Below are 18,160 nucleotides of genomic sequence, written 5' to 3' on the forward strand. Positions count from 1 at the left end.
AATTTTGGTATCATTAATATACAATTGTGGTTACTAGATTCCCCCCATTATCATCAGGTCCCTCCCACATATCTCATTACAGTTACTGCCCATCAGCATAATAAGATTCTATAGAGTCACTACTTGTCTTCTCTGTTATACTGCCTTCCCCGTGCCCTCCCCCCACATTATGTGTGCTAATCGTAATGCCCCCTTTTCCCCTTGTCCCTCCCTTCCCACCCATCCTCCCAAGTCCCTTTCCCTTTGGTAAGTGTTAGTCCATTCTTGGGTTCTGTGAGTCCGCTGCTGTTTTGTTCCTTCAGTTTTTTCTTTGATGTTATACTCCACAGATGAGTGAAATCATTTGATACTGGTCTTTCTACACCTGGCTTATTTCAGATATGCCCTTTTTAATGGATAGAGAGACAGCATAGTGAGTTAATATGGGTTTCCCAGATATCTTGGTTTTCCAAGAAAAGCCAGATATTGGAGTCCTCTGACATGAGAGGTTTTGGCCTGCAGCATCCATACGGCATGGTGGGTCAGAAGCCATTGCTGCCACCACCTTAGGGTGATACTCTTTTCTCCAAAATCCTAGAGGGGATAAGGAGTGGCAATCACATTTGGGCAGAAGTCTTGCAGTCAGAAGAACTTTTAACAAGGCTACTCAAGTACTCGGCAGCACCATGTGGTAGTTGGGAAAATTCCCCACCCTGCTCAGGCCTTTCTTCCTGGATGTAATAATTGTCTTCTACCAACATGGGGGAATCATGTGGGATCAGAATTAAAAGGCCAACTGAGCCTCAGTGGGACTTAGGCTTCTCGGCAAATGGGTGTAGGGTGGACGCTGGTCATCAGAGCTCAGTCCTTTGTGCCCTGTGGGTGGCTGTGGTTATATGTCCTCAGTGGTCCAAAATTTGTGGGTAGAGTCTTCTGCACATGCCCTGAACTGGCCTTCTGGTCTCCCATTGGGGCTCAGTGCACAGCAGCCAACCTGCTGGGGAACAGAGATGTTTGCCTGTGATGCCAGATTGCTCCAGGCCAAGGCTCAATGGCTCTGTCTGGCCTTTGGGCTGTCCTGGATACTAGTCTGTGTGGGGCTCAGTAGTTCCATGCTGTCAGTCCTCCCTCAACGCAGCAGGTAGGTGCCTTCAGGCATCTAATACTGCCTGCAGACGGATGCTGTGCATTCTGCCCTCGCCAGTGGAAGCAGTCCCCTGCCTTTGGGCCTGTGCCTGTGCCCTCCCTCATGAGCGATGCCCTCTGCTGTCTTAACCTCTCTCAACCTTGCCTCTTTTCTAGTGCAGCTGTGTTATCCCTCCTTCCTGTTGGCGTCAGTTTCTTTGACCTCTGAACCTTCAGCCTGACACCAGCCCGCTGCTACCCTTGTGTTTTTCTACATGATTGCGCCACAAAAGCAAATACTTCAGATCTCAAGGGTATACTTCTTTTCCTGAAACTTGGCAAAAAAATGGTTCAAGGTGGGATTGATCTTGAAGACTAGAATTAAACAAGAATTTTAAAGGTTCTTAGAATTTTAAAGGTCCTATGACTCCTCTCAGGCTACTATAACAAAATGCCATAGGCTGAGTAGCTTACAAAACTAATTTATTTTTACGTAGTTCTGGAGGCTGGGAAGGTCAGAGTGCCGATATAGTCAGGTTCTGGCAACGACCCCGTTGCTGGCTGCTTTCCTGCTGGGTCTTCACGTGGAAGAGGGAACTCTGGTCTTCCCTGCTCTAGTCCCAGCACAGGGCCCCACCTTCATGACCTCATCTACACCTATGTCCCCAAAGCCCCCCCTCTAATACAAGCACACTGGGGATAAGGAATATATGAATTTGGGGGGATACATTCAGTCCATAACATCATCTAAGGAGGAAATGTGATTCTTTGGTATATGAAGTGCTAAGTCTTCATAGTGACAGGATGCAATGTCAGCTTTATAAGATAGAACAAGTTGGTGACATTGTGAATATTAACACAGCAGCAGTGGAACTGTTGGGGATATTTTCAATTTGATGCCTTATTCTGTGACTTTGCTTAACACTCCAAAACCCCCAGAGGAAAGGGAGTTTTCTAAAGTATTCAGACTCTCTCTGGCCCTGTACCCATCAGGCTTCCCCAATCCCTACCAGTCACAGCATCTTATGGTGAGGCCATGAGATTTAAAAAAAGACAAAAAACTGCTAAAAAGGATAATTGGTACAACCTGAAAAATATTTAAAAAATTAGTAAACCTTTAAGGAACTTTGGGCTTCTATAACAAAAATACCATAGACCGGGTGACTTATATACAACAAATTTATTTCTCACAGTTCTGATAGCTGGAAGTTCTGAGATCAGGGTGCCAGGACAGTCAGGTGAGAGCCCTCTTTTGGGTTTCTGACCTGGGTTTTATCTTCACATGGCAGGAAAAAGTAAGGGAGGTTTCTTAGGCCTTTTTATATGACCGCTAATCCCAGTCTTGAGGACCTGGTCTTCAAAAGGCCCCACCTCCTAATACCATCACGGGGGTGGGGCAGGGGCAGCTGAGTTTCAACATGTGATTTTTGGGAGGGCGCATTAAGAGTACTATAAGGGCAATTTTTTAAATCCTTCTTGTCAAGGATACAGGCCAATATCTGTATTGGAGCATGTTTTAAAGACTTAAGTTTTTACTTTTTAAGTAAAAGTGTAATAGTTTGTACACAATGAGGGTCAAATTTTTCATGAATTTCCTCAATTTCTCACTCTAGTTGTATGGGTCAAATAAGTTATCAGTCTCCATTACAAAACAGAATTGTGTTTAATTAAACCTGAGTGGATATTATTTTAGAGGGTTTAATTTTATGAAATTCCTACAATACAAACCGTAAGAACTTAATGTGTTAGCAAAAATTGTAATTTTCAGATCTTCATTTAATTTTAATACCTCAGACAAATATTAGAGTTAATTAAGAATCTTTAGATACCAAGAACATTTTAAGCAACAAAAAGATACAAATTATTGACCCCTGAGCACACCTTTAATATCTTAGGATGATGATAAAGCAACAAGGTAAAGCTAATTACTGCGTGATATTGCAGATGTGTATTGTTCATATATTTATTTTTGCCATCCCAAATTATTAAAATGAATTGTGTTATCAGTGGGACAAAGATTAGCCAAGTAGTTCTCAGATTTCATCCCTCTCTTTTCTCTTGATCCTGTAGAAAACAAAAGTCAGTTACTTTGGTTAAAGATGATCGTTAACACAAATGGTTGACTCTACTGGTTAAATAATAACTGGGAACGGCAAATGTTTGTATGGAATAATGGGTATGATTTGAATATTTGTTTATTAAGAAATTGATAGAATTATTGAGAGTGGTAAATTTAACATATTTCTTTATTTCATTATTTGTTTTTAAAACTAGATTTAAGAGCTTAAACTGATATTATATGTCTCATTATATTTATGTGCTGTATTTTTCTAAATACATATGAAGATATATTAGTAATTCCTCTACTAGAAATTGTTACCCAAATAACATACAAAAGGCATCAAAGTCTAAATTATCCCGTGACTCAAATACTCAAATAGCATAATCTCTCTCTCTCTCTCCCTCTCTCTCCCTGCTCTCTCTCTCTCTCTCTCTCTCTCTCTCTCTCTCTCTCTCTCTCTCTCTCTCCTCTGCTAGGTTGGGTCCTGCTTCTTGGTCGGAGAGAGCTTCCATGCTTGGGGAACCAAACACCTCCATGTGTCCGCATGCCACTGAGGCAGGCCCCAAACTCCACAAAGGTGGAAGCTCCTTTATTTGGGACCTTGCCCCATGTCTCTCTTCATCTGGCTATTAACTTGTATCCTTTATGGATCCTTTATTAAACTGGTAAACATAAGTGTTTTCCTGAGTCCTGTGAGCCATTCTAGCAAGTTAATTGAATCTAAGCAGGGATCCCTGGAACCTCCAGTCTGTAGCTGGGAGGTCCAAGCACAGGCAACTGCCTGGGACTTGCAACCAGCATCTAGAGTGGTGGGTGGAGGGCAGTCTTGTAGGACGGCGCCCTTAACCTGGGGAGTCTGGTGCTATCTCAGGGCAGATGGTATCAGACTTGAGCTGCATTCTTGGACACCCTACTGGTGGTCAAGAATTGCTTTGTGTTAGTATGTGTGAGAAGACCCCCCTCCCACATACTTACACACATTGGAATCAGGTCTGGGAACCTGAATGAAGTTACACTACCATTACTGTGGTGTATGTATTCTTATTGTTATACATATATGTAGGGACAAAATACACCATAGCATTTGGTGTCAGATGGGGAATCACACCAATATACTATGTTAACTCTGCATTTTTTTTTTACATAAACATAAGTTATTTTTGGTAAATCATTCTTTATGTTAAAGTTGAGTCTCTAAAATCATTGTTGTGTATTGCTGAATTAGCTGTAATTATTTCATATCTTTAAATATTTTTGCTAATCTTGTGTCCCCTCTATTGACTGAACTTGATTTCCCCTTTCTGAAGTTCGGTCCTCAAACTCAGAATAATAAAATTGTTAAGATGCCTCTTATTCCCATCTGACTTTGGGCTTCCTAAAAATAGCCATGAATCCATAAAAGATATTCATTTTATAAATGGATAGGTAATAGCAAGAATTGGTTTTGTCTGACATCCTCCACATTTAATAATTTGAAACTACTAAGAAAAATGCTTTGATTTACCAAACTTCAGATAAAAGAAAAATTAAATTTGGCAAAACAAAGATGCCACCTTTTTTTTCATTAAGGTATTATTAATATACACTCTTATGAAGGTTTCACATGAAAAAGCAATGTGGTTATTATTCACCCCTGTTATCGTGTCCCCCCCATACCCCATTGCAGTCACTGCCCGTCAGTGTAGTAAGATGCCGCAGAGTCCCTATTTGCCTTCTCTGAGCTACACTGTCTTCCCGCCGATCCTCACACTGTGTGCCAATCATAAAACCCCGCAATCCCCTCTCCCTCCCTCCGCTCTCCCTCCGCAATCCCTCCCCTTTGGTAACCTCTGGTTCCCTTCTTGGAGTCTGTGAGTCTGTGGCTGTTTTGTTCCTTCAGTTTTGCTTTGTTCTAATACTCCACATATGAGGAAAATCATTTGGTATTTGTCTTTCCCCGTCTGGCTTATTTCACTGAGCATAATACCCTCCAGCTCCATCCATGTTGTTGCAAATTGCAGAATTTGTTTCTTATGACTGAATAATATTCCATTGTGTATATGCACCACATCTTCTTTATCCATTCGTCTACTAATGGACACTTAGGTTGCTTCCATATCTTCCTGGCTATTTTAAATAGCGCTGCGATAAACATACGGGTGCATGTGTCTTTTTGAATCTGAGAAATTATATTCTTTGGGTAAATTCCAAGGAGTGGAGTTTCTGGGTCAAATGGTATTTATATTTTGTTTTTTGAGGAACCTCCATATTGCTTTCCACAATGTTTGAATTAGCTTACATTCCCACCAGCAGTGTAGGAGGGCTCCCCTTTCTCCACAACCTCGCCAGCATTTGCTGTTCTTAGTCTTTTTGATGCTGGCCATCTTAACTGGTGTGAGGTGATATCTCATTGTGGTTTTAATTTGCATTTCCCTGATAATTAGTGATGTGGAGCATCTTTTCATGTGCCTGTTGGCCATCTGGATTTCTTCTTTGGAGAAGGGTCTGTTCATATCCTCTGTCTCACCTCTGATGCCGCCATCTTTAATCGTCCAGAGTCACTAGGTTTTTTCCTAGGTGTCCCATTCCCTCCCCAACAGGTTGGCTGCTGTGTATGGATACCTAGAAGGAGACCAGGCCTCCCACAGAGGGTACAAAGGATGGAGTTCTAGTGACTGATGTCTACCCTACCCCCCACTTACTTGGAGATCTGAGACCTGCCTGGCTTGGATGGATTTTAATTCTGCTCCCACAGAGACCCCCACGTTGGAAGCAATTGTTACCTCCAGGAGGGAGCACCTGAGCAGTCCTCGGGGGGCATGTACCTTAGTGCCAGGGAGAGACTGAGCAGACTGGCCAGAAACTGCCCGCTGCAATCCTCCCCTGGGGTTTACCTGGCGTGGTTGTTACCCATCCTGCCGTCAGGAAGTGGGAGAATCACCCTGGCTGGAGAAGGCTCACTGCTGCGGCAGGAAGACCCTCAAGTCTGGGACCACCACCTCTCTCTCCAGACATGCCTCCCAACTAACATTCTCTTCTCGGCAGGAAGCACAATTTTTTAACCAGGGGAAAAAGCTACAATCAACATACAAGTTTTGCTGATCTGATATTTTATTTACTTTTTGAGGACATAGTTTCCAAAAATGTTTAAATCAAAAGGACCCACAAACCAGAAGATATGGATCCATATGTTGATTCAACCACTCTCTCCCTTGAGTCCTGGGACAACGGCTCCAAGAACAATGAAAGCCACGGTATGCAGACACCAGGAACACTGGCTGGGTCACAAGAGCCACATCCCAGAACACAGGGTCTTCTTTCCTAGTCCCATGAGGTGAACATGCTCAGGAAGGCTGTGCGAATCCAGAAAAACAGTAGATTAGTTGCGGACAGTGACCCTGACCACAGGTAACAGGTCTGCAGTTCCCGAGTTCTACAATTCTCACCCCATGAAACCACAATTGCTAGAACATCTGTGGATGCCTCTTAAGAACCAAGTCAAACCCTCTACTGCACCGCCCATTCCATACTGCTTCACTCGGTGTTGCTCTGCCCACCTGCTCTTTCCCACAGGCCCCTGTAGGTCTAGAACTTACCTGCACATTCTGAATTTCGGAGAACATGGCTCCTGGAAACACTCTGACCAATGCTGAAGGTTGAGGAACATTCCCTGGGAGCGCAGGACCCAGCTCATGTTGTCCCTGGATGCACGAGTGATCTGCTGCCAACCGCCTCGTTCAGGATGAGCTCTGGCCCACAAGTGAACCTGACATCCAGGCTACAAGACTCCCACAAAGCCCTTCCATCTTGCCCTGGAAGTCTCAGGCACCAGTGCAAATGAGGCCAACCTCAACTGGAGCGTATCTGTGCCATCCTGCTGTCCCCACTGTGGCACATAAAAGTCAGGGACCCCCCCCAAAGAAGCCATTCCCTCTACTCATGAGTCCAATTTTGTTCTCAGTCCCTCCACACACAGGGGATAGAAACCCCAGTATTAAAGGTGGTTTAAACAATAAGGCCTTTATTACCATACATTCCAGAGCAGTGTGACAAGTCAGCTCCATGGTTGGATAAATCCACGAAACATGTAAAATGTCGACAGTGTCCATGAACATGGTTAACTTTCCTGGGAAGCCCCCAGCGGACACTGATCAGCTATTCCTGGCCAGAGCTAGGTCATGCCCATACCTGAAGCAGTCAGAGGGAGGGAATGCAGCCCATCACAGCCTCCGCCATTCATGGTTCTCTCCTGTAAAGAGCAGATAGCACAGAGGCGTGCTGTCCCCAAGCACACTGGGGGTTGATGCACACTGCAGGGACCTGCCAGGTAGTAGAGGTGTGATGGCTTCTGTCACAGACACTAGCAGTGACCACACTGCCACCAGCCTGGGCAGGTCAGAGTGCAACATAGCTCCTGAAAGCTTCCGATACCCAGCACCCCAGGGTGTGTGTTGGGGTGTGTGAGGTTTCACTTTCAAAAGGCTATCTGCCTCAGCCTGCTTTCAGGAGTGAGACCTCTCCTGCTGAACTAGCCGCCAGCCATGGCTAAAGGCTCCCCCACATCCTGTCCTACTGCCGCTCTCCAGCGTGGACTTTCTGGTGCTGCAGGAGGGTAGAACTATGTTTGAAGGCTTTCCTACATTCTGTACATTCATAGGACTTCTCTTCAGTGTGGAATTGCTGGTGTCGATTACGGTAGGACCTGGTAGTGAAGGTTTTCCCACACAGGCTGCACTCATAAGGCCGCTCTCCAGTGTGGACTTTCCAGTGCTGGTATAGGCCAGAGCGGGTCACATAGGCTTTTCCACACTCGCTGCACTCGTAGGGCCGCTCTCCAGTGTGGACTCTCCGATGAAGAATGAAGCTATGGTTGTATTTAAAGAACTTCCCACACTCCCTACACTCAAAAGGCTTCTCTCCAATGTGGACTCTCCGGTGCCGGATGAGAGTAGACAGAACGCTGAAGGCCTTCCCGCACTCGCGGCACTCGTAGGGCCGCTCTCCAGTATGGACTCGCTGGTGCAGAACAAGTGCATCTTTGCGGCTGAAGGTTTTCCCACATTCACCACATTTGAAAGGCTTTATGCCTGTGTGAACCTTCTGGTGCTTCCTCAGTTTAGATGGATAACTGAAGGCCTTCCCACATTCATTACACATGTGGGATGTTTCCCTAGTGTGAGCTTTTCGGTGATGAACAAGGGTTGAGTTCTCCCTGGGGTCACTTCTACCTGCTGGGCATCTGAATTGTCTCTCTCTGGAGTGAGTTATCAGGTGGTCAAGGAGCACGAAGGCCTTCAGGAAGGCTTCCCCGCAGTTGCTGCACTTGAAGGGCTTCTGTGTTGCACGGACCCCCCGTTGCTGCTGGCCGTTGGAGCTGAGCGGGAGGGCCTTGTGCTCAGTGTTCCTGTGTGCCTTCGCTTTGCTGTGCACAGCCTGGTGCTGGAGGAGGCCTAAGATGGCAGGGACATCCTTCCCGGACTCCCCACACAGAAAGGGCTTCTCTGACAGGTGGGCTCTGCAGCTGTTCATCTGCTTTGGAGGGGCTTCCTCATTCTCCAGGCTACACAGACAACCTGAAATAGAAAAGTCAGTTACTAAGAACCAGATTAGAGAAAGGAGGCACCTTCATCACCAGTGCATATTAGACACGCCCAGGCAGGAGTCCAGAGAATTGCCAGGAGGTTTCTGGGAAGGTGTGGGTGAGAAAGGGCTGGCCCAGCAGAACAGAGCCCCACAGAACAGGGAAGCCCTCAACAGGGACGAGGACACAAAGATGGGATGGCACTGGGGTCTAGGAGTAGTCACCCCTCTGCTCCAAGCAGGGCCTGAGCTGCTGCTGACAGTGGACATGTGAGTAAGGCATGTCCACGCTGACGAAATGACACCTGGCTTGCAGTGACTGGGGTTCGAGTGTTATTTAAGGGTATGTATGCATCTCAAGTCACATGCACAGGAAGTCACTAGTGGACAGCTCTGCGTTGGCACAGAGAAGGGAAAATGACAAGATACAGAGGCCAGAGAGGTGGGTTACCCAGTGCCTGAGGGCCATGGTATAGATGGCAAGACCACAGAGTGTGTCCAGAAGGAAAAGGAAGGTAGGACTGTGTGGCCACGTCCTCAGGACCAAAGGTCGGTGCACACAGTACCCAGCATGCCACGAGTCCATCGCTGGACCCACGGCACCACACTCACCGTCACCAGGACGCTTCCCAGCCTCTGCTTTGCTGACCAGAGTCATGTTCACCACGCTGGGCGCCCAGGGCTCTTCAGCACCCTCCAGCTGAGCTACCACATGGGACCTCGAAGGTGCAAATCCTAGGAGGGAGAAAGGCAGTAAGGGGCCAGCCCAGGCCAAGGTTTATCCACCCCAACCTATAGGAAGCTCATGTCCTCATGGCAACAGGAATGAAACGTAATGTTAGAAAAGGAACCTCCTCTGGATATTAAAATCATTGTGAAGAGGGTAGATTCCATGTTATGTGTTTACCACAATTTCAAAGAAAAATAATATCCTATGAAGCAAAACTGACATAATTTAAGTAAGAAATAGATAAACAATAATAGTTGGAGACTTCAATTTCTAACTTTCAATAATAGATAAAATTACTACGCAGAAAGTGAACACAGATACAGCACTTGAATAACATTAAAAATCAACTAGACCTAACAGACATCGATAGAACATGCCACCTAACAACAGCAGAATACGTATTCTTCTCACATTCTTACATGCACACAGAACATTCTCCAGAATAGATCATTTGCTAGGACACAAATTAAGCCTCAACAGATTTCAGAGGATTGGAATCATACAAAGTATATTCTCTGAGCACATAGGAATTAAAACAGTAATTGACTGCAGAAAGAAATCTGGGAAACTCACAAATTTATGGGATTCAAATGAAGCATTCCTAAATAATCACAAGGAAAATTACAAAGTACTTTGGGATGAATGAAAATGAAAATACAACATACTAACATTGGGGTGGGGATGGCTCAAAATCCAGCCTTCCAACAGTGCCTTGGTCTTTCTAATGACTAGCCCCCGTCCTGAAGCTATCTGGGGGTCCTCAGCCACCAGTCAATCCATCAGCATACAAAAGACATTTATCACTGCAGAAATTCCAAGGGTTTTAGAAGCTGTGTGCCAGGAACTGGGAAAAAGACAAAATATAAGCTTATTATATGGCAACACCCATATTTAAAAAGCTCTCAAACCAATAACCTAACTTTATATATACATCAAGGAACAGGGAAAAGAAAAGCAATTAAACCTAAAGCTAGCAAAAGGAAGGAAATAATAAAGAACAGAAATAAATGAAATGGAGATTAGAACAGAATCAATTAAACCAAAATTTGGTTCTTTGAAAAGATTGACAAAATTGACAAACTGCTACATAGACTGACAAGAAAAAAAACAGAAGATTCAACTTATTACAAACAGGAATAAAAAAGGAGACATCTAACAACCTCACAAAAATAGAAAGGATGGTAAGGAAATACTATGAGCATTATGCCCACAAATTAAATAACTTAGATAAAACGGACAAATTCCTAAAAGAGACACAAACTACCAAATTGACTCTAGAAAAAATAGAAAATTTGAACAGACTGAAAACCTTCACCCACCAAAAAAGAAAGAAAGAAAAGCCTAGGCCCAGATGGCTTCACTGGTAAATATTAGCACCAATACTTCACAGATTCCTCCAGAAAACAGAAGAAAAGGGAATACTTTCCAACTCAGCCATGGAAGCCAAAGTTACCCTCATACTTAAAAGACATTATGAGAAAACTACACTGCTGATAATTCTTATGAATATAGATGCAAAACCCCTCAACAAAATACTAGCAAACCAAGTCCAGAAATATATAAAAAGGATTACAAGCCCTGAAAGAGTGGAATTTATCCTAGCAATACAAGGCCAATATGAAAATCAATTTCTGTAAAATACCATGTTATTAGAATAAAGGGGGGAAAATCACCATCATTTTAATAGACATGGGGATGTATTAGAAAAATCTAATGACCTTTCATGATAAATGTGCTCAACAAACTAGGAAGAGAAGGGAACTTCACCTGAAAAGGGCATCTGCAAAAAACCTAGTTAATGTCATACTTTCTACTGAAAGACTTAATATTTTTCCCATAAGATTGGGAACAAGACAAGGACGTCTACTCTTGTCACTTCTATTCAGTAAAATCTTACAGATTCTAGTCAGGAGAGTTAGACAAAGGAAGAAGTAAAAATATCTCTATTTTATCTATCTTACATTCTGTATGTAAAGAAAATACTAAAGAATCCACTTAAAAAGCTATTAAAACTAATAAATGAGTTTTTATAGCAAGGTTGCAGTTTGCAAAATCAGTATACAAAAATCTGTATTTCTATACACCCACAATGAACAACCCAAAATGAAGTTAATAAAACAATTCCACTTAAAATAGCATAAAAAATACTTAGGAATACATTCAGTATTGTACACTGAAAACTACAAAACACTGTTGAAAAAAGTTTAAAGAGCTAAATAAAAGGAAAGATAACCCATGTTCATGAATTGAAAGATATTAAGATGACAATACTCCCCAAAATGATCTGATTAAAACTCATAGCTCAAGCCTGATCCAAAGAAGACCTTAAAAAATTTCGTTCGGAGGAGGAAAGCAAAACCCAGAGCCCAGTGGAGCCGTGGCTTTAGCGGAGTAACAGGCCAGAGAGAGGCAGAGCTGGATGAGATTTGTTGGGGAAATCATGAACATCTGAACCCCAAGTCCTACTCCGGGAGGGTGTGGCGCAGCAGGCATTGAGGATGCTAACAGGGATGCTCAGAGAGAGGCGGGGGAGAGCACACACAGCGGGCCTGGCTCTGAAAGCTCCAACAGGGAACCTGGGGAACAAGCAGCCTCTGTGCTGGGGCCTTAGGTTGGACAGAGCCTCCCGCAGGAAAAGGCAGAGGTGGTCCGCTTGCTGGACGAGGGCGTGAGGGGCTTACCCAGTGAGCCGATGAGCTCAAAGTTCTCCAACATCACATCACGGTACAGGCTTCTCTGGGTCAGATTAAGGAACTCCCATTCTTCTCCGGAGAAATACACGGCCACATCCTCAAAAGTCACCCAGCCCTGGAATGATGGCTTCAATTAAGCTTTGCGGTAAAAAGTGGGCAGAAAAGCCAACCAAAATATGGACAAAGGGAAACATACAGACCCTGACCTGTGCCTCAGGGTCCTGCCACATCTCTCATTGACATCATCTTTCCCTTTGAGCCCCCAAATTCCCACCGCCACCCCACACATACCCTCAACTTCGCTCCTCCTAACACCCCTAACCTCCTGGAGGAATTACCAGGGCCCCCAGTACCGTCAGTGCCTCACACCTCGTGTCCGTATTGGACTCTGCATCGAGCCCACAGCTTCAACAGGCTGATGACCAGACAGATGCCATCTATGTACCTGGCCAGGCACACAGAACCCACTCTATCCCCTGCCAGCCTATTCCCTCTGCGTCGCAGAGATCACCGACTAGGGGCAACCAAACATGTGCTCACCCTTCTCTTTTAGGCCCAAGCACCTGGTCCCGGGGCCCTCCAGTTTGCCCTCCTGCCCAAAAGGCACATAACTCTGTACCAGTACACGTTGCAACTCCACAGCCCCTGCACAACCTTACCAGTTCACCCCCCTGGCAAATGGCAGGACTCCCCACACGCCCGATCTGCAGATGGTGTCTCCAGGGGGACACTACAGACGGTGACCACAGTCCCGTCCAGCCCCACACCTCCCGAGCTCTGCGCTCAAGACCTCCTCGCTCAGACCCGTTCCTCGCGTCAACCGTCAGTCGCCCAGAACCACACACGGGCCCCGAGCTCCCGGGCGCCCCCTCCATTTCCGCCTTTGCCCGGGCCGTCCCTCCGCCTACCACAGCCTTCGCCACCCCTCCTCGGCCCACGCAGAACCCGGACCCACTGGGTGGGGCGCCTGGGGCGCCTGCGCCCACCTGCTCCTCCTCGGCCATCGGAACCTGCGGGCGGCGCGTGGCCGCGACAGGCGCTCGGCTTCCGCGGACGCAGCCGAAACCCGGACCCGCCACCCTCACCGCGCCGGGCGCAGGACCCCGGCCGACCTCGGGAAGCTCCGACCGCAGGGGCCCGGCGAGCGCAGCCGGGGCTCGGCCGGAAGTCCCGCGCGCGCCCGCGCCTCCTCACTTCCCAGCGCCCCCCGCGCGGCCGCTTGCTCGTTGCCACGGCGACGCGGACGGGCGCCTCTGCCGTCCGCGGGAGGCGCGTGGAAGTTTGGGTCGCCTCCCCTAAGTGACCTCGCCCGGCGCCCGCGCGTCCGCGGCCAACGAGCGCCGCTGGGGAGGGTCTCCCGTCGCGCGGAGCCGCCGGTCGGCGGGAACGGGTGGCGGCGCTGCGGCCGGCGCCCCGGAGGCCCCGCGGGCCCCGTTACCGCCCCGAGCCACGGTGCCCCCCAAGGAAGGGCGGCCCCTTCGGGCCTCTCCGCGCGCCTGCGGACGGTGTCCCCAGCCGCCCGGGGGTCGTCGCCCTTGGCGTTGTGCCCGCTTTACGGAGAGGAAGCCAGAGGCTCAGCGTCCGCAGCCCGATTCAACGGGCAGCTGACAGCCAGGGGCAGCGGCCCGGGGACCTCGGCCGAGGAGGACGTATGGAGACAAGCAGTTGGCTTTTAGAGGTGTTGAGTCTTCGCGCGCCGCCATCAAGGCCATGAACGGGTCTGGAGGGCCGGGATGTGTCCAGACTGCACATCCTCAGGGGACCGCAGGCTCGCAGCCGACCTCCTGTCAGGCCGCCATGCCTTCTCTGGTAGGGAGGAAGGTTGGGCACGTGGCTGAGGGTGTCAGTAGCAAGGTCTTGGGCACATCAGCACAGGAGGCTGGCGGGAGAACCCAGCTCCGGCTGTGTCTTGCCCTGAATTCAAACGCGCTCATCTTAAAGGATGTGACCCTGTGTTTCTTAGGAAGAACTGAGCACTTAGAGGAATCACAAGAGGATGATGCCGGAGAGCTTGGATTCCCAGCTTCAATGCATCAGGCCACTGACTTCCTCACTACCCCCAACCAGAATGCTTTTCCTGCTCATGCCATGTGCACCTTGGAAGTCGCTGTTGGTCCTGGAGCTGCGCCCAGGCTATGCTACCTGCTCGCTCTCCCAAGCTGCTTTATGAGCAACTCCCATACCTTCTACCCAGGATCCATGAGTGGCTGAGGTTGGGGGTCAGAAGTCTCTAAATCTTCCCAAGTCATGCCCAGCTCAGTCACTTTCTGTAAGATGCCCATACTTTCTGCACTAACACGGTAGTTGTTAGTAGGACCACTGAGCTGCCTTGGAGACTGCTAATCCCACTCCTCTGGCACCAAATGTAATGGTATCATCTTTTCCAACATACATGTATAAGAATATTATTCACAGCAGTAACAGTAGTATAACTCCATTCGGGTACCTGGACCCGATTCCAGTGTGTGTAAGTATGTGGGAGGGGGGTCTTCCCACGCATGCTTAGACCAAGCAATTCTCGAACACCAGCAGGGTGTCCAAGAACTCAATTCTGTTGCTATCTGCCTGGAGACAGCACCACGTTCCCTAGGTTAAGGGCTCCGTCCTACAATACTGCCCTCCACGACCCCCACTCCAGACACCAGTCACAAGCTCCAGGCAGCTCCCTGTGCTTCTGACCTACCCGCTACAGATTGGAGGTTCCCATGACCTCCCCCTTAGGTTCAGTTAATTTGCTAGAGCGGCTCACAGAACTCAGGAAAACGCATTTACTAGTTTAATAAAGGATACCACAAAGTATACAAGTTAACAGCCACAGGGCTGTATGAAAACATACACAGGGCAAGGTCCCAAATAAAGGAGCTTCTATCCTTGTGGAGCTTGGGGCCTGGCTCTAGAGGAATTGCGGTTTCCGAAGCATAGAAGCTTTCTCCAACAGAGAAGCGGGATCCAAGAGCAATAAGCTCTTCTCAGAGGTTTTTGTGAGGGTTTCATTGGGTAGTCATGATTAACTAAGTTATTGGCCATTGGCTGATGCAGCCTCCAGCCCCCGCCCTTGAGTGGCCTCCAGAAGTCTCTCATTAACATGACAAAACACCCGTTTCAGGGTTGTTGTCTTTTAAGGCTCTGCAGTGTTTTCAGGAACTGTGGATGAAGACCAAATATACCTGGGAAATATATATTTGGTCATACGATTGACCAAATATGTATTTCTTATGACTCATATCACAGAGAGGTTCCCTGGACATTGAGATTCCGAGGTTCAGTATTCTCAGCGTGGGGACGACCTCCCCTGACCAGGGTCTGTCATGGGGTGGGTTGGCCTCTCTGGGGCTGGGCTCTCACAAACATTGTCAGCCCCTACAGCTCTGGTGGCTTCCACATTGCGTGTGGTTGCCCAACTGGAATTGGTGAGATCGGCCCTGGTGATTGCCCCAGAGGTGGGTCATTCTCACACCTGGGGCTTGGCCCATGCCCTCTAGGTCCTGTTCCTCCCTGTCCCCCTACTGGTTTTTCACCCTCTTGAAAGCAACCTTGCTGGGAACCGGCTGAGACTGATGGGGTCAGTTGGGCACATTAATAACCTGTCCCCCTAACACATGTGAAGCCTTGAGGAAACAGCTATTGGGGCTACTCACAACGCTGCTCACAGAGATGTGGGCAAGTGCACCTGGCCCAGTTCCAGTACCAACCACAGGGAACCTGGGAAGAAAGCAGCCCTTGTGGTCCAGCTTTGGGGATGGAACTTCCTATAGGAAAGGCAGAAGGTGGTCAGTACGCTAGGGGAGGATGTGAGGAAGCAGTCATAGTACAGGTGTCTCTGGGTTACATTAAGGAGTCTCCGCTCTTCCTGGGAGAAATACACGGCCACGTCCCCAGATGTCACCAGACCCTACACTGATGTGTTCAGTTGATCCCTGGGTCAATGAGTGGGCAGAAAACCAACCAAAATATGGAGGGGGAACATCCATGCCCATGCCCTGGAGGAGTCCTAGCATGTCCCACACTGACATCCTATTTCCCAGAGGCCCAAACTAACCCCCCTACCCCCCTGACACATCCCGATAGCACTTTCTTCCCCAGAGCCACCCTTAGAGGGGGTACCAAGGTCCCAGCGCCACTGGTGCCTCTCTCACATTACTATTGGACTGTGCATCAGGCTGCATGCACCCCAGGTCCCCTTGCTGCTCAAAAGTCTTGTCCCCGGCACGTCCCCCTGCGTTCCTCTACTGACACAGAGCCAGCCTTCACAACAGCCTTAGTGACACCTACACCTTCCAACTGCCGGTCAGGACATCTGGTTCTCAGCCCCAACCTCCCCTCCTCCAACCTGTAGGAGCGTTCGTCACCATCCTTCATCCACCCCACACTGACCCGAGTCCACTTTCTGGCTCCACCTTTTGGATGTTTCCAGCCCTGGTTCTGCAGAATTCAAGAGCTGCACATCCGGGTGCCTCCACGGAGGCGTACCTGGACGTATGACGCTAAAAACCTCCAAAACCGCACTCCAGACATCCTCCCCAGCACTGCTCTAGCCACCAACTTCCACATCTCGGCTGAGAGAACTTCCATTTATCAGTCCACTGAGTCCAAACACCTAAGTTCATCATTAATGGATTACTGACCCACACTGCTTCGCATCAAAAAGTCCAGTTGGTCCGGCCGAAGTAACTATTCCAGGGCCCAAGCATCACCGCCACCCCCACAGCTGCCCGCCACAAGCAGCCTCCTCCATCAGGCACAGTCTCTTCTCCCCTCCTCAGCCAAAGGGCGCTGCCTAGCACCTGGGTCAGATCATCTCCCTCCTCCGCTCCAAGCCTCCCACGGCTCCTAGCACCTCGGAACACAGCCGAAATCCATCTCGGGCCCGGTTCCTGCCCCTGCTCACCGGTTCTCACCAGACATAAGTGAGACCTGAGGCTCCCTGAACAATACCAGGCCCGCCTCAGTGCCAAGCATTTACACATGGTGGTTTCTGTGTCTTTAACACTTCCCACACCACATCCTTTCTGCCTAACCCCTGACTGCAATTCCGAATTCTGGGCTAGATCTGACCCACAAGTCCCAGCAGTAAGGGCAGGTAGGTGAAGCGGGAGGAGGAGGGAGTCTCAGGATACTACCATCCCCTATAAGGGGGTCCGGGTGATTGAGGGCCAGGGACACCCTCCACTCACCTGCGCCAGGTCCATCACCACCTCGGCGCCGCTGGCGGACCCTGTGGGAGGAGCTGGACCTGAAAGGCAGACACCGGGGTGGGGACCGCGGGCTCAACAGACCCCTCCCCAACCCTGCCAAGGGATGGGTGACCTCGGGCTGACCGTCGCAGTCCGGGCCTCAATCCGCACAAGTCCTGTGTAAAACACCTGCCAGACCTAGGGTGCCGCCTGCCGCGGCGGCGGGAACCGAGGTCGGGCGCCGAGGCACGGGGGAGCGCGGTCCAGGCGGACGCCTCCGTGCAAGGGAACCCGTCCCACAGTCGGGACGAGGCTCAGGGAGGTGTAGCCTGTGCTGGGGGCTCACGACTCGATAAATGTGCAAAGACCACCCGCCCAGCGCAGCTTTCTGCCGACTGCTCCCTCGACTGGAACGACAATACCCACAAGACACTGCGTCCGGACTGGTGCTGGCCAATGAAGACCCAGTAGGGGGCGTTTCCGGGAGGGCTGCTGGGGCGGGACTTCCGCCTCCGGCCTCCGGGGCGTGCTGAAAGACTTACAGTCGTCAGCCCCCGACGGAGGGACCGGGTGACCGGGCCGCGGACAACGTCCAGGAGGCTCCCGAGTTCGCGGAAACGGCACACGAGTCGGGGGCGCCCCTACCAAGCCCTGGCCGCGCCTTGACCCTCGCGAATGCCTCCTCAAGCTCTGGTGCCCCTAGCCGTAGTGGGTCGCACAGCGCCGATATGTCCTCGAGGACCTCTGCAAAAGCCAGTATGTGCCCGCGGCCGCCCGGGATTCGTAGCTTCATGGCGTTGGGCAGTTAGGAACCGACGGCCCTGGAACCTGAGCAGGA

General features: G+C 49.1%; 1 protein-coding gene across 5 annotated transcripts; it reads right to left on the reverse strand.

The window, feature by feature from the left end:
- Nucleotides 1–6,238: 6,238 nt before the first annotated feature.
- Nucleotides 6,239–17,750, reverse strand: ZNF584 (zinc finger protein 584). 5 transcript variants are annotated; one of them, XM_036993043.2, is made up of 6 exons: nucleotides 17,521–17,750; nucleotides 17,323–17,381; nucleotides 12,137–12,263; nucleotides 9,338–9,460; nucleotides 6,742–8,718; nucleotides 6,239–6,498 (listed from the first exon to the last, which is right to left on the reverse strand). In XM_036993043.2, the coding sequence occupies exons 2-5, from the start codon at nucleotides 17,335–17,337 to the stop codon at nucleotides 7,715–7,717; spliced, it is 1,269 nt and encodes a 422-aa protein (XP_036848938.1). In that variant the 5' UTR covers nucleotides 17,338–17,381; nucleotides 17,521–17,750; the 3' UTR covers nucleotides 6,239–6,498; nucleotides 6,742–7,714. The 5 variants fall into 5 exon arrangements, with proteins under 5 accessions (XP_036848938.1, XP_073081437.1, XP_017501866.2 ...); XM_073225336.1 differs by adding an exon at nucleotides 15,787–15,897 and having other exon boundaries at nucleotides 17,323–17,750; XM_017646377.3 differs by lacking the exons at nucleotides 17,323–17,381; nucleotides 17,521–17,750 and adding an exon at nucleotides 13,135–13,267.
- Between the last annotated feature and the right edge of the window lie 410 nt (nucleotides 17,751–18,160).

This window comes from Manis javanica, chromosome 17, assembly GCF_040802235.1.
Source record: "Manis javanica isolate MJ-LG chromosome 17, MJ_LKY, whole genome shotgun sequence".
Classification (NCBI taxonomy): Eukaryota; Metazoa; Chordata; class Mammalia; order Pholidota; family Manidae; genus Manis; species Manis javanica.